The 15,563-nt window shown below is 40.1% G+C and overlaps 1 protein-coding gene across 1 annotated transcript in view; it reads right to left on the reverse strand.

The window, feature by feature from the left end:
* Nucleotides 1-1,305: 1,305 nt before the first annotated feature.
* The window catches only part of Vstm2a (V-set and transmembrane domain containing 2A), a 54,280-nt gene continuing 40,022 nt past the window's right edge, over nt 1,306-15,563 (reverse strand). The window contains exon 5 of the mRNA XM_057772986.1: nt 1,306-1,415. Coding sequence (XP_057628969.1) covers nt 1,393-1,415 — 23 coding nt within the window. The 3' untranslated portion in view covers nt 1,306-1,392. The remainder of the gene's footprint in view (nt 1,416-15,563) is intronic.

The following is a 15,563-nucleotide window of genomic DNA, read 5'->3' on the forward strand; positions in this document are numbered from 1 at the left end:
GACAGATTGTCCTATGTTGAACCATCCCTACATCTCAGGGATGAAGTCCATTTGATCATGGTGGATGATCTTTTCAATGCATTCTTGGATTTGGTTTTCTAGTACTTTATTGAGTATTTTTATTCTATTGAACAACTTTAGCATACATTCACAAGTGACTGGTTTTCTTCCGAATTCAATTTTTTGTTGTTGTTATTGGAAATGACTCTTTTCAAGAATTGGTGTTAATGTTGCATAATGAAATCTTGTGCTTAGGCCTCTAAATTATCTACTTGTTACTTACAGTTACCAATTACCTCTAGATTTTCCTGGTAAACTCTTCTCCAAAATGGATCAGTTTTGCTGACAGTGGAGAGTGAAGTTCATGATGGCTTAGACATCTTGACAGCAGGAACATAAGGCAGTGATCACATTGTTAGGAATCAGAGAGAGTTGAATACTTTACCTCCACTTGTGTTCTCCTTTTAATATAGTCCTGATCTCCAGGCCATGGCATGGCATTATCCCCATATACAATGCTTCCTTTCTTCAGCTAAACCTTTTGGGAGACACCCTCAAAGACATACCTAAAGTCTGCTTCCGTGGTGATTCTAAACCTTGTCAGATTCACAATGAAAATTAAGCTAGCAACCATATTATTCTTTCTCTCTTCAACTTCTTCATTTATTTTAGGAACCCTCCCCCTTCTTACCTTCTTTCCTTCTCTTTATTGTACCAGATATTGAACACAGGACCATTGTCGATGCCAGACAGATAACCTTCTACTCAATTATATGCCTAGATCTTCACTCTTTTTTAAATTCTCTCATTTGTTTTAGGCATAAAGAGTTTTATAGTCAAGCAAATTTCTTCTTGCTTTATTCATACACTTTGGTTTAATAAGCACTTAGGATGCAAACCTGGAGACATGGCTCAGAGAGCTTTTGTTATTCTTTTATTTATTTATTTATTAAAAATATCCACCTGCTCCCATTTTCCTCCCACTTCCCCCACTCCCCCCCCCCTTTCCAGTTCTAAGAGACGTCAGGGTTACCTGCCTTGTGGGAAGTCCAAGGTCCTCCCCCGTCTATCCAGGTCTAGGAAGGTGAGCATCCAAACAGACTAGGTTCCCACAAGGCCAGTCCATGCAGTAGAATCAAAACTCAGTGCCATTGTCCTTGGCTTCTCAGTCAGCCCTCATTGTCAGCCACATTCAGAGAGTCCAGTTTGATCACATGCTCCATCAGTCCCAGTCCAGCTGTCCTTGGTGAGCTCCCATTAGATCAGTCCCACCGTCTCAGTGGGTAGACGCACTCCTCATGGTCCTGACTTCCTTGCTCATGTTCTCCCTTCTTCTGCTCCTCATTTGGACCTTGGGAGCTCAGCCCAGTGCTCCAATGTGGGTCTCTGTCTCTATCTCCATCCATCGCCAGGTTCTATGGTGATATGGAAGATTTCATCAGTGTGGCCCAGGAACAGTTCCTGCTCCTGCACTGAGGCTTTTGTTATTCTTATATAAGATCTAAAGTTGATTCCTAGCACCCAGACAATGGCTTTCTGTTATTCCAGTTTCAGGGGTTTTGATTCCCTTTTGTGACATCCATTTGACACTAGCTTTGCACATGGCATGTATATGTACATGCAGGCAAAATACACACAAAACAATGAATATTAAAAAACTTAGGGTGCCTAATGAGATACAGAGAAGCATTTTTTAATAGGTCTGTCTAAAAGAGTGTCTGGCACTCATCTTCCCTGCCCTCACTTACTCTACATGTCACGTCTCTTCTCTTGGTTTCCCAGGGTATCATTTACGTATTTACTCATTTCTTCAAACTTTTTGTTATACTTCTCATCCATTTCTATAAGGGCATTTTTTACATGATGTTTAAGGGACTCTATTGCTTTCATAAAGTCAATTTTTTCCATTTCTTCTGTGTTAGGGTGTTCAAGTCCTTCTGTTGTAAGATCATTGGGTTGTGGTGTTTTCATGTTGTTTTTCAGATTGTTGGGTGAATTCTTGCCTTGGCACCTGCCCATCTCTTCCTACCGATGCTTCTAATGGGTCTTCTTAAACAGGATCAGGTTTCCCTGCTGGCCAGGGGCCATGCTTACAAAATGCCCCGCTCTGTTTCCTGGCTCCCGCAGGGGGCCAAGATCCCTCTTACCACTCAGAAGGGTCTTCAGGAACAGGACCAGGCTCCCCATTTGCCAGGGACCTCGCCAACAATAGGCTTCCCACTCTGCAGGCCAGCCACCAAAACAAAGAAACTCCTGCTGCCCTCTGCCCCGAGAGCACCTGACCCAGCGCCCAAACAGGCTGAACTGGGTGATCCCGCGGCCCGTGGAAGGGAGGGAGAAGGAAGGAAGCTCCTGGGCACAAGATGGGATGTGCCAGGGAGAGAGAGGTCGTAGCAGAGGAGGAGCAGCCCCAGCAGAAGAGGGCAGCCCCTGCAGAATGACCGGGGAGACAAGGGGGTCGGAGAATGCCCCCGCTTCGTTTCCTGGGTCCCACCGTGGGCCAAGAACACTCTCACCACTCAGGAGGGTCTTCAGGGACAGGACCAGGCTCCCCGTTCGCCAGGGACCTCGCCTACAAAAGGCCTACTACTCTGCAGGCCAGCCACCAAAGAACCTACTTGATTTAATTGTAGTGGGACGATCTACTCTCAGTGTGGGCTTCACTGTTTTATGCTTGGACCCTAGCGTCTCCTGCCGCGTCTGTGCGCGCTGGGTCTCCCGCCGCGTCTGCACCTCTTTTCATAAAATACTTTTGCCATCGGCAATGAAAACAAGACTCCAAAAATGATAAGTGTTCAAAAGTACAACTGCCAAAGGAGATAATAAACTAACAAAAAAGGCATCGAATGGTGCAGGAATGAGGCAAAGATGAATAAACTGGGTCAATCACCAACTTCCAACAGATAAAAAGAAAAGAGAAACCCATGACAGTCCACTTCCAGGAGCTAAAAATCAACTAAACATTCAGATGATGTACAATATAGCACCCATGGCAATCCATGCCAGGAGCTAAAAGTCAGCTAAACATTCAGATTGTGTACAGTTGAGTACCCATGGCAGTTCATACCAGAAGCTAAAAGTTAGCTAAACATTCAGGTAGGGTACAATTGAGTTTGATATTTTTGTTGTTGTTCACAAGATCTAGCTATAAGATGAAAGCAAGGAAAGAAATATCTTGATTGAGGGAGTCATTATGGGCCTAGGAAGAAACCTGGTTCTAGAGAAATTTTCAGGAATCCACAAGGATGACCCCAGCTAAGAGCCTAAGCAGTGGAGGAGAGGGGGTCCGAAGAGGCTTTGCTCTGTAGTCAGACTGCTGACTATCTTAAATATAGCCATAGAACCTTCATCCAGCAACAGATGGAAACAGAGGCAGTAACCTGCATCACAACACTCGGTTGACCACCCAAAGTCCAGTTGAAAAGTGGGAGGAATGGGAATATGAGGGGGAGGAATGGGAATATGAGCAAAGAAGTCAAGACCATGATGGGTACACACACTGAAGCAGTCTATGTAACCTAATGGGAGATCACCAACACCAGTAAGACTGTGAACGAGCAATCATAGGACCAAACTAGTCTCTCTGAGTGTTGTGGAAAGTTACATGGCTCGGGTAGACTGAGGGGCCACTGGCAGTGGCTCCAGGATTTATCCCTACTGATTTGTACTGACTTTTTGGGAACCTATTCTCTTTGGATGGATACCTTGCTCAGTCCTAGATATGGTAGGGAGGGCCTTGGACTTTCTCCAAAGCAATGTGCCTTACCCTTTCTGAGGAATGGATGGGGGGTGCAGTAGTGGCAGTAAGTGGAGGGAATGGGAGGAGGGGAAGGAGTGGGAGCTTAGATTGGTATGCATAAAGAAAAAAGACAGTTTAAAAAAAAATAAAAAAAAAAACAGAAGTTAAAAAATAAAGATCTCTCTGTGTAGCCAGAGTTGGCCAGGAATTTGTTATATTGTAGCACAATTAATAAAAACACGGAGACAGATATTGGGGTTCAACCTGAAGACCAGAAAAACAAAGCAGCCACCCACTGGCTCTTACCTCTTTCTCAGCCTAAAAATGGTGATCCTGCCTCCTGGAAACTCAGAATGAGGCTGAAATTGTGAGCTGTCTACTCCCATTTTATTTATTTTTATTTTTGAATCATTTTTGAAGGCGAAGGCATAAGTCACAAACAATCCCACACCAGTTTGGAATTATGATTAATAGAATGGTTATTTATTTAAAGGGGAAAAAAACTTACAGATCACCGTCCCAGACAACAGCCCTCTGCGCAATCAGGAAGGGAGTCTAGTCGCCGGAAGCAGAGCAGGAAGTAAGAGAGAGCAGAGAGGGAAGTGGCCGCTTTTTTAAAGAAAGAGAGACCACACCCCAATGGGCTGGTATCTTAGCGGCTATTGGCTGAAGGAGGGGAAGGAGCTCCCGCAACAGATTTTACTAAGCTATACATTTTTCTCTGCTCCTCTCTCGTCTCCCCTTCCCTTCAATCCTTTCCTATGGTTCCCATGCTCCCAATTTACTCAGGAGATCTTGTCTTTTCATACTTCCTATGTAAATTAGAACCATGTATGTCTTTCTTAGGGTCCTTATTGTTGTCTAGGTTCTCTGGGTTTGTGACTTATAGGCTGGTTTTCTTTGCTTTATGTTTAAAAACCACTTATTCTTCTCCCATTTCATATTCCTTTCTAGGACTGGTATTAAAGGCATTGGGATTAAAGACATGCACTACCTGCTTTCTATAGCAACTAGTGTGGCTACTGGGGTTAAGGGTGTGTGTTACCGCTGCCTGGTCATAAGGCTGAGCAGTTGGGCTGTTCTACTCTCTGATCTTCAGGCAAGCTTTATTTATTAAAACACATATGAAATTCTACTACATTATGTAGCTTGGGATGGTCTCAAACTCATGGAGAATTCATGCCTTTGCCTTCTTAGTGCTTTGATTAAAGGAGTGTGCTACCCCATCCTATTAACCAAGATGTTATAAACGCTAGAGTGGAATTCCTTTAAGCAGAAATCACTGCTTGCTTCACATAAAATTATTCTAGGAAGGCTAGTTTTATATTATCCATTTATAGTTTTTCCACAGGACACTCATTAAATGTACGTGCTGTCATATTGCAGTGATGTTGTTTTCAATTCGCATAGGTCCTGATGCTGTCCTGTCTGATTTCCTTTTATTTGGAGGTCAAGAGTCACCTCCTGGGAAAACAACAATTCTTTCCCTAATGTGTGGTTTTTCTCTACAAAACTTTTAGTTAGTAGTAGGTAGCAATAAGCTCCATCTTTTGTCCCTGACATACAGGTTGATTGGGCCTACACAAGTGATATCTTTCACTAGGTGCAGAGTTCATAAGGTGTTTCACACACTGCCTTGTGGGTAGAGTTGATGTTCTCTGTTGAAGCTTGAGAATAAGAAATATATTGCCTGGATGCAGATGTGTGTTTATGTACTTCAGTAAGATGTTCATTACAGACAGATATGATCCTGGAAAGCAGAGTGATACCACAGAGGCTGGCTGGTAAATGATTGTTAGAAAATCACAGTTTTTCTAAGACACGAGTTCTAATCCAAGGACTCTAGCACCTACTAATGTCTATAAAACGCAGTTACTCAAGAAAGTTAAACATTTACTAGCCAAGATTCTAGTGTAAAAACTTAAGTTGTTTTAGGGCATGTAAAATAGTTCCAAGTTTAAATTGGATTCCCTTTCTGCTTGAGGACATTCTGTAGTCTCACGTCCCATTTCCATCTTCAGAAGCACGTAAGGCAGTTGTTGCTAGTGTGTATTTGTAATAAGGGAGTCTTCTAGATCGTGTTCAATTAAACAAATCACCAATGCATAGCAAACAGTCTCCAATCACATCAAATCACTCCTGCCTTGTTAAAATCTCATTTGTTATAGGAACTCTCAAAACATAAGGTGTCTCGGAGGAAAAATTATTACCACTCATATTGCAACAGGAAATAATGTTCCCTATAAATCAATACCAGCAAAATGTTCTTATTAAAAAAGGATTCACAGGTCAATGGCCAATTTCCAGCTGACAGCGTAATTCAGTAAAGCATATCCTTTTATGTTACTGTGGCTAAGAAATTTTTTGTTGATCTGATGGAAGCAATTTGCAATAGAAATAAAACAGAATCAAAATTTTACATGTTCGGTTTTTTTTCTTTCTTTTCTTTCTTTTTTTTTTTTTTGCTCTGGGGTTGTAATTGATATGCACATGAATTAGTGAGAGAGGTGACTGTTTCTCTTGGCCAGTTCAGTTCAGGTTTGGCAGAAAGTTCTTTTCACCAAAGGAAATCTACAGTTCTTGCTCTTAAACACCCAGAAAAAAAAAAAAAAAACAAAGGAGGGCAGAAGACCACGACTCTAGTAGGTGACCTTGGGGCTTTAGCATTAATCACCTAGTAACCCATCACTTTTGTGTTTGGAATCATAGTGTCCTATAAGAATGTGCATTTGTTCTCTTGGGAAGTCTTGTTGGATTCCAGATTTTGATTCATGACTTACAGGGATTCTGCCTTTGTAACAAGCTTTCGGGTGATTAAGCTCCTGTGAACCTGAGCAACACATTTTGAGCAGAAGCATGGTGTCTATCTAGCTAACTCTCATCCTAAATCACCTTGTGCTCTTGCCCAGGGAGCTACTGCTGTGGGAGCAGAAAGTCCTGCTGCTATCTATTCTAAATGACTGCTGTGCTGTTTCTGTTGGGTGTTGCTTCTTTTAGAGATTGTATTTTCGACATTTAACATTTAAAACATTTCTTTTCTTCTCTCCACGCTCTCTCATATACCCCTCCCAACTCTTCTGTATGCATAACCTCTTTTTTTAAAAAAATTGCTATTGCATGCATATATTGCTTATAGTATATATATGAATATATATTCTTAAATATGTATATATTTATCAACATATATCCATATGTTGATACTTGTAGGTTTATTTTCAGGGCACCATTTGGTACTGGATAGCCTGATGGAGGTGGGTTAATAGCCAATTGATGTTCTCTTCCCTGGGCAAGACAACCTCCCCTGCTCCCAATTTTCCTCAGTTACCCATAGTTCTTTGTATAGGATTAAGGCCCCAAAGGCTTCTTGTTTGGCATATTTGTTGGTGTCCTCCTTGTCGAGCTCATGATTGGGCAGTCTGACTGCCAAGACTTTATTTGTGTAACTTCTGATATTACTAGGAAAAACAATCTCACAGCAAACTTCCTGACCCTCTGGCTCTTACAATGTCTCCCTGCCTCTTCTGTAATAATCCCTGAGTCTTAAGTTTGGGAGATTATTTGAAGGTATGTTCACTGGAACTGGGCTCCACAACTCTGTATATTGATTTGGTTGTGGTTTTCAGTAGTAGTCTCCATCTGTTGCAAAGAGAAGTTTCCTTGATGAGAGGTGAACTCTATACTTATCTGTGGGTTTAAGGACAAATGTTTAGTTTATGGATTGTTGTTGGGAATTGGTGATTTAATAGTTGAAGATTCTGATTCTGTAACCATTATTGCTTCAGCACTGGTTAGTTAGCTAGGATTCCCAAACCAGTTGTTATGGTATCCCATCTGTTCAACAGGTCTTAAGTACGATTAGAGAGCTGTTGATTACAACCAAGGTATGTGTGCTGCTGCTGGACCTGTAGGGTTTCTGTGCAATGTTACATGATGATTTTTTTGATAACAATAGTTTTATGTATCACATGAACACTTACTCCATAGGTGCTATTCTAATTAATAATTTCACATTAGCACTATTTTATTTACGTATCCTTTTATAAATCCTCACAACAACCCCACTTCCCATGTCATACTAATCTTTTTTTTTTTTTTTTATGATGGAGGAAGAATATTGGGATGTGAAGGCTAAGAACCTTCCCTAGGCCTCAAGCTGTATAGCCATAGTAAGAACAAGAGTGGTCCTAATGCATGGGTATCTGAGTGTGTGTTTGCATCATGCATTCTGTGGGAAGAGTTTAGGTTGTGTTTAATTGCTTCATCTTGAAAGCATTGCAATTCCTTTTATCATCAACTATCTGTTACATTTATCTCAATATTAATAATGGTTTCACTCTTATCTCTTCTGGTTTGAATGCATTGTCTATCATATTTCTGATACTAAAATGTATTGCTATTTCTTTTTATATGATTGAAAATATGACTGAAATTAAAAGGATGAAAACCTTCTAAATTAAAAAAGGGAAAATCAGCTATAGAAGTGAGATAAGTGGTAAGAGAAGAATCATTGAGCCAACAAATATATTCTTGTAAAGAAAGTAAAGTCTATTTTAATCTTGCCATGCAGTTATATAGATGATGTCTTTCATAGAGTGTATATTCATCTTATTTAGATTTTTCTCTCTTGGATGGAGAATAATTTTTAGATAAAACTTTTAATTTTGTTTTTCAGAAGCAAATTATTTTTATTTAAAATATTTTAAATTTTAGAGACTAGCCCCACTTCCCCCTCCCTCCCCTTCTCCTGCTTCTCCACTTCCCCCCATCTCACTCCCCATCCCCTCCTCAGAGGAGGTAAGGCCTTCCTTGGGGAGTCAACAAAGTCTGATATACCAAGTTAAGGCCACTAAGGCTGAGCAAGGGTATCTCACCATAGGGAATGGGCTCCAAAAAGCCAGTTCATACACCCGGGAGAAGTCCTGGTCCCATTGCTATGGGCCCTCCCAACAGATCAAACCACATAACTGCCACCCACTTTCAGAGCGCTTAGTTCAGTCCCATGCAGGATCACAGTTGTCAGTAAAGAGTCTGTGAGCTCCCACTAGCTAGGGTCAGCTGTCTCTGTGGTTTGCCCAATCATGATCTTGATCCATGCCCCCCCCCCCCATATGATCCCTCCTTCTTCTCTTCAACTAAGCTGCAGGAGCTCAGCCCAGTGCTTTATTGTGGATCACTGCATCTGCTTCCATGAGTTACTGAATGTAGGTTCTATGATGTCAATTACGGTAGTCAGTAATCTGATTATAGGTGAACACCAGTTCAGACACCCTCTCCATTATTGCTAGAAGTCTTAGCTGGGGTCATCCTTGCTGATTCCTGGGAATTTTTCTAGCACTTGGTTTCTCCCTAACCCCACTAGGGTACCTTCTTTCAAGGTATCTCTTTCATTGCTTCCCCTCTCAGTCGCTTTCCCAACTTGGTCATCTGGATCCCTCATGTTCCTATCCTTCAACTCCTCCCTTCTACTCCCCTTCCCAGCTTCCCAGGAGATCTTAACTATTTTCTTTTCCTGGGGTCCTCCATGTTTGTCCCTCTTAGGGTCCTTTTTTTTAACATGACTTCTCTGGGGTTGTGGGTTGTAGCCTGGTTATCCTTTCTTTTACATCTAATACCCACTTAAGAGTGAGTACATAACGTGTTTGTCTTTTTGGGTCTGGTTTACCTTACTCAGGATTTTTTTTTCTAGTGCTATCCATTTGCCTGCAAATTTCAATTTGTCATTGTTTTTTACCACTGAGTAGTACTCCATTGTGTAAATGCACTACATTTTCTTTATCCATTCAACAGAATTCTTAATATTTAATATTAATTAATAATTAAATATTTAAAATTAAAAATGTTAAAATAAAAACAAATAGATAAAGAAAATATAAATACATTATATGTGTGTATTATTATACTTATATTCATGTGCGTATATATTGTATATATACATATATATGTATAATAGAATTTTGTTCAGAACCAGGAATGAGCTATGTGATTTACATGAAAATAGGTGTTACTGAATAGTACAATTTTTAACCAATTAATTCAATCATAGAAAGATGTATGGAGGCAACTTGTTCATTTCCCGACTTCTCAGCCCCGAAATAATCACACAGAAACCATATTATTTGCAATACTGTTTGGCCAACAGTTGCTTAAGCATATTTCTGGCTAACTCATATTCTAGACTAACCCATCTCTATTAATCTGTGTATCGCCATGTGGCTGTGGCTTACCTGGAAAGTTCCATCAGGCGTTGTCTCCAGCAGGGCTATATGGCTTCTCCTTGGCTTTTCCTTCTCCCTCCCACCATTCGGTTTAGTTCTCCCCCTACGCCTACCTCTATTCCCTGCGCAGGCCCACGACAGTTTCTTTATTAACCAATGGTATTCACAGCATACAGAGGGGAATCCCACATCAGAAAGACAAATATCATGTATTTTCTCTCGTTTTTATTTTCTAGATTTTGCAAAAGCAGAGCCATGTCTGGCTATAGGGTGTGAAAGAAAAGGGAAAGTTGAGTGAGAAGCAAAGGGGCGGATGAGGGGGTTGAGGGGCTGGGGACATACAGCCACGTAAATATATATGGATTATATGGATGATTTTTAAAAAAAAAATAATTTTTGAAAAATGTAAAATAAAAAACACCAAGAAAACAATCCAGTTAAAACTTGTAATATAGAGCTAAACAGAGTTTTCAGAAGAAGAAATATAAACATTTGAGAACTAATTTTTTTAAGCTCAACACCCTTCGCTATCAGGGAAATTAATGTTAAATTACTTTGAGATTTCATTTTGCTGCAGTCAAAATGGCTGAAAACAAAAATCAGAATAACAGTAAAAGCTGCCGTGGGTGTGGGAAGAGAGAAACTTACTCCTTGGTGGGGGACAAACTGGCACATTTGGCTGTGGCAGTCAGTGGAGGATCAGAGACTGAGACTGCCAAGAGCCCTTTGAAATCCAGATTCACTGGGGCTGTAACTAGTGTAATATTCTTCCAAACTCTGGCAAAACACTAACTCAGTCTTAGCTTTTGCAGACAGAATGAGTTGCCATCGTTCAGCTTAGGCACAATTTCAGAAGTTTTGAGTGAGATTTCAGTTTTAATCTAGGCACCATTATTTTTTTTCTTCTCAAAATCCAAAGGAACAGTAATTGCAGGGAGATGATTTTCTAAGAATCCTTAAATCCTTAAACTTTTGAAAATTCACTACTTCTTTAATATCTAGAGACAATTTCAGCTGCATTTTGGGAAGTTGTGACTCGGGTTAAGTTTAATGTAAATCTTGACTGGATCCCTAGCAGGGACTTCGTGATCGTTTTCAACGTCTTTGCTTCATTGTTTAGAAGACATTCTGTTTATAGAACTTTCACTACTGTCCACAGTAACACAGTTGGTAAGAGGTTAAATCTGCTGTATCAGATTCCAGGGCTCTTTAGCTGTCTTCTCTGTGAAGATAATAAAACGACACTTTTAATCTTTTATTAGCATTTCAGAAATTCCTTCACATACGTTGTCTTATTTGCTTCCTGTAGCTGCCACGTGAAATAGGCAGGGCAGAACTCATTACTTCCTCTGACAAGGGAAGAGATTGAGGGCCAGCGGGGTTAAGTGGCTCATTACCACCACACTCCTTCTTTGGCAGAAGGTGTCATTGTGGACAGGGGTGGGAACCTGCTTAGGAGGCAGTGCCTCGAGCTTTGTCATCTCCATATTCTAAGGTACCTTGGGCATGCTGTTTAAAATCCCTGGTCTGTGTCATTAAATGAGACACCCAAAGCAAACCACACTGAGTGTCAGGGACATGGTAAATACAAGCTCCTAAGGCTTCTTGAAGACGCAACTAGTAAGGCACACAGAGAGTAGGTAAGGCAGAAAGGGCTAGTCAGGCCAAAATGAATGATGAAAATGTAGGGAAAAGGAAATTGCCATTATTATTTGCATTGGTTTTCTTTGTTGAAGCCTTCAGTTGTACATACCATCAACCAAAGCCATGAGACATATTTAGTGATGAGCCATGCGGGGTTCATTGTCTAGGACATTATAGCCTTTCTTTCTTTCTTCTTTTTTAATCAAAAGAATTGAATAAGCTGCAGGAAAACACACTTTAAAAATAGCTTGATCTGTGCAGCCTGGGGCTTGAATGATGTGTTGCTGGGCTGTTTGTTGCTAATGACAACATGCTGGGCATTGGGACATGATAAATAGGGTTCTGTTGGACTTGCGGGTGTTTTGTAAAACCAATGTTGGAAGGATCTGGAATCAGAGGGTGAGCCCAGGATGGAAAGAATTCCAATCACTTGCTTAGATAATTTTTTTGTTTGTTTTGCTTTGTTTTTGTTTTGTTTTGTTTTTTTGGAGACAGTGTTTCTCTGTAACAATGTATGGTCTAGACAAATGAGAAAGATTGGCAATATTAAGTGGGATCATTTGCTGTACATTTGTTAGATATGGCACACTCGTATAGCAAGAAAAAATGACGCACTTTAAAATCTGAATTATTTACATAATGTCAATCATACATTGCTGTAATTATGATTTTTAATTTACTGGAGGTTTATTGTAAGGATGCTGATTAAAATAAGCATATTGTGGCTATTTATGAAAGTTGTCAGGGTAACATTCTCTCCCATGTGCTCTGGGGAGAGCAACACTGTGCCTATCACAAACTGGAATGTGCCAGGACTCACTTTGGAGGTTTCCTTTTCTGTGAGCTGAAGGGTGAGGACAGAACCTTTGTCTCTTCTAGCTTCTCCACAATATAATTAGTATTTTAGTTTTAGAGAACTTGTGTTGAGTTTTTTCCCGTCATGCTTTGAGATTAGCTTCCCACGCAGGGCTGCTTATGATGCTTAGAACAAATGATAGCTGAGTTCTCAGTCCTAAACAGGGCATTTATACCAATCTCCCTAAGGCTAAGGGGACCTTCTGAAAGGGGGAGCCCGGAGAATATAAAAGTTGGAAGATAGAGAGAAATGCCAAGTTCTGTCTTCATGGAATGCCAGCTATTGAAACAGAGTCTTAAAGCAGCTGTGCTTGCCTGCCCTGAGTCTGCACAAGACTGGGCCCCTCAATGGCTAATTATGGATCAAAGAGGAGCTCATGAGGTCAGTAGCCTTCCTTGCTTTACCCTTGGCAACTGATGAATTTGGAGACAGGGAGAAGGCAGTCAGCACCTTCAGTTGTATGCCATGCTGAGCCCACCAGGCTCCAGTGGATAGTTTCAAAGGGGAGCCACATAGAAGATCCTGGATATATCTCTATCTCTTTATCCCCCTCGCCCTTCCCCCTTCCCTTCCCTCCCTCCATGTGCACACACACACACACACACACACACACACGCACACACACTGACTTTTTGAGTTTTATCCTCCAACATGTACAGGTACTACTGATATTTACCAACACAGAGGAAGTTTTCGGGTGGTAACAGGCTGCTTCCTCCATATGTGATAATAAAAGTGTGTGATATTTTACCTTTGAGTTCTGATTTGTAACCAATAGCGATGACAATCGGCCATGCTGCAACCTCCCCCCAAATCTTTCTTCTGTCTTCCTATGACCACTTTCTAGGTTCTTTATGCTAAGCACATTTAAAGCTTTGACACTTGGACCCATGTCTGAGAGAGAGTATTTGGCTGATCTGCCTCACTCTGTGTATTTTCTCCCAGTTCTACCTATTTCCATCCTTACACTAGGGCAGTATTTCTTGGAAGAAATAAAAAGAATTTTATTTCTAATTCAATCTTCTACTCTGTGTCTTTTGATGAGGATTCCGGAGCATTAATTTTCAGTTATTACTGAGAGGTGTGTAATGCTCCCTGTCACCTTCCTGATTTTATAGCTTTCAGAAATTTCTTATTTACCTTTTTATTTGTATTTTCTGTAGTCTCTTGATTGTATTTATTATTCTCTTCATGCTTAAGTTTTCCTTCCAGTATCTTCTGTAGAGTTCACGTGGTGGTCCCAAATTCCCTAGCTGCTTTCACCAAGTGAAGTTTTACATTCACCTTCGCTTATTGGGATCTTATCTAGTGTATTGGACTTATCAGTATTGGACTGAACTGGCAGAATCTTCTGTCAAAGTTTGAAATGCATCATTACAAGCCCCTCTTGCTCTCAAGGTTTGGACTGATAAGCCAGCACCATTCTGACAGGCTTGCCTTTGGGGATGATTTAACTTTTTTTTTTTTTTTTTTGCAGCTTTCAAGGTACTTTCTTTATTCTGTATATTGAGTGTTTAAGTACATTATGACACAGACAGTTTTTTTTCTGGCCCTGTATCCCCTGTTTCTAAGTGACTCTTCTTCTCCTATATTTAGAAAGCTTTTTGTCTATGGTTTATTAAAAATATTTTGTATTCCTTCTGCATGAAATTGTTTCCTGTAATTTATGAGCTTTTATCTTAATTGTGTCCGAAGACCTTACCCGAATGATCTAATTCCTCTACTTTGTTTTGATATCTTGATATTTTGCCTTCTGCATTCTATTGGTGAGGTTTTTCTACTGAACTTTTTATTTGTCCTGTTGTGGCTTTTATTTCCATCACCATTTCAGGTTGCTTTTCTTAATTAATTCTCTCTATTTATTAAAATTTAATTTTGAATCTTGTCATCTACTTCTGTTAAGCTATTTGTGTTTCCCTGAAAACGTCCATGCCTTTAATTGTTTGATCATATTTATAATTAGTTTCTCTGAGTTCTGTGTCTGGAATTTTGTCTACCTTGTTCCCATAGCTTCATTGCTCTTGGGTTGGTAAATTCTTGAGGAGAGAGTTGTGTCTTTTGGTTGGGATTTGCCCATCTGGATTTTAGATTGTTACTTTTTGTTGGTGTTATTGTTTTCATTTCTTTTTTGAGGAATGGATTTATTTGTCCTAAATCCCAGGTCATAATCTAGCAGTGAGAAAATCAGGGCAGAACTTAAATAGGATGTTGCACACCAACCATGTGGGAATGTTGCTTGCTGGTTCACTCATTGACTCATGCTCTGCTAGATTTTTTTTTATTAAAATTATTTCATATAATACATTTTGATCATGTTTCTTCATTTCCTCCAACTCTCTTCAGATCCTCCCCACCTCCCTATTCACCCAAATTTATCTTGTTCTCTCTCTTCCAAAAAAAGTAAAGATAAATATCCAGATATTGTAAACCAGATCAGATTCTGGACTTGTAAGTTGAAGAATGTATGTAGGAAAAGAGAAAAAGAGAAAGAGGGAAAGCTCTCTCTCTCTCTCTCTCTCTCTCTCTCTCTGTGTGTGTGTGTATGTGTGTGTGTGAGAGAGAGAGAGAGAGTTATGTGCAACTTTGTTTTACCTCTTTCTTAAAAAACAAGTAAGAAACAAGCAAAAATAAACAAATTATCCATCTCTCTAAAATAAAAACCAAAACAAACAGGTAAAAAAATCAATACAACAACGACAACAACAAATGACAAAACATAACAAAAAGTCCACACAAAGACAATTGACTTAATTCTGTGTTGTCAACTACTCCTGCGTAGGGAGACTGCCCTGTCTTGTGAGTGATACACTCAGTGACACTTCATTGGAAAATAAAATATTTCCTGTTGTCACTGGGTACTGATGTGGGGTCCCTTCTGTATATTGTGAATACCATTGATGAATAAAAAAACTGCTTTGGACCTATAGCAGGGCAGAGCTTATCTAGGCAGGGAAAACTAAACTGAATGCTGGGAGAAAGAAGGAACAGTAAGAGAGAAGCCATGTAGTCTCTCCAGAGACAGATGCTGGTAGCTTTACCCGGTAAGCCACAGCCATACGGCAATATACATATTACTAGAAATGGGTTAAATTAAGATATAAAAGTATTA

This window comes from Chionomys nivalis, chromosome 6, assembly GCF_950005125.1.
Source record: "Chionomys nivalis chromosome 6, mChiNiv1.1, whole genome shotgun sequence".
Lineage (NCBI taxonomy): Eukaryota > Metazoa > Chordata > Mammalia > Rodentia > Cricetidae > Chionomys > Chionomys nivalis.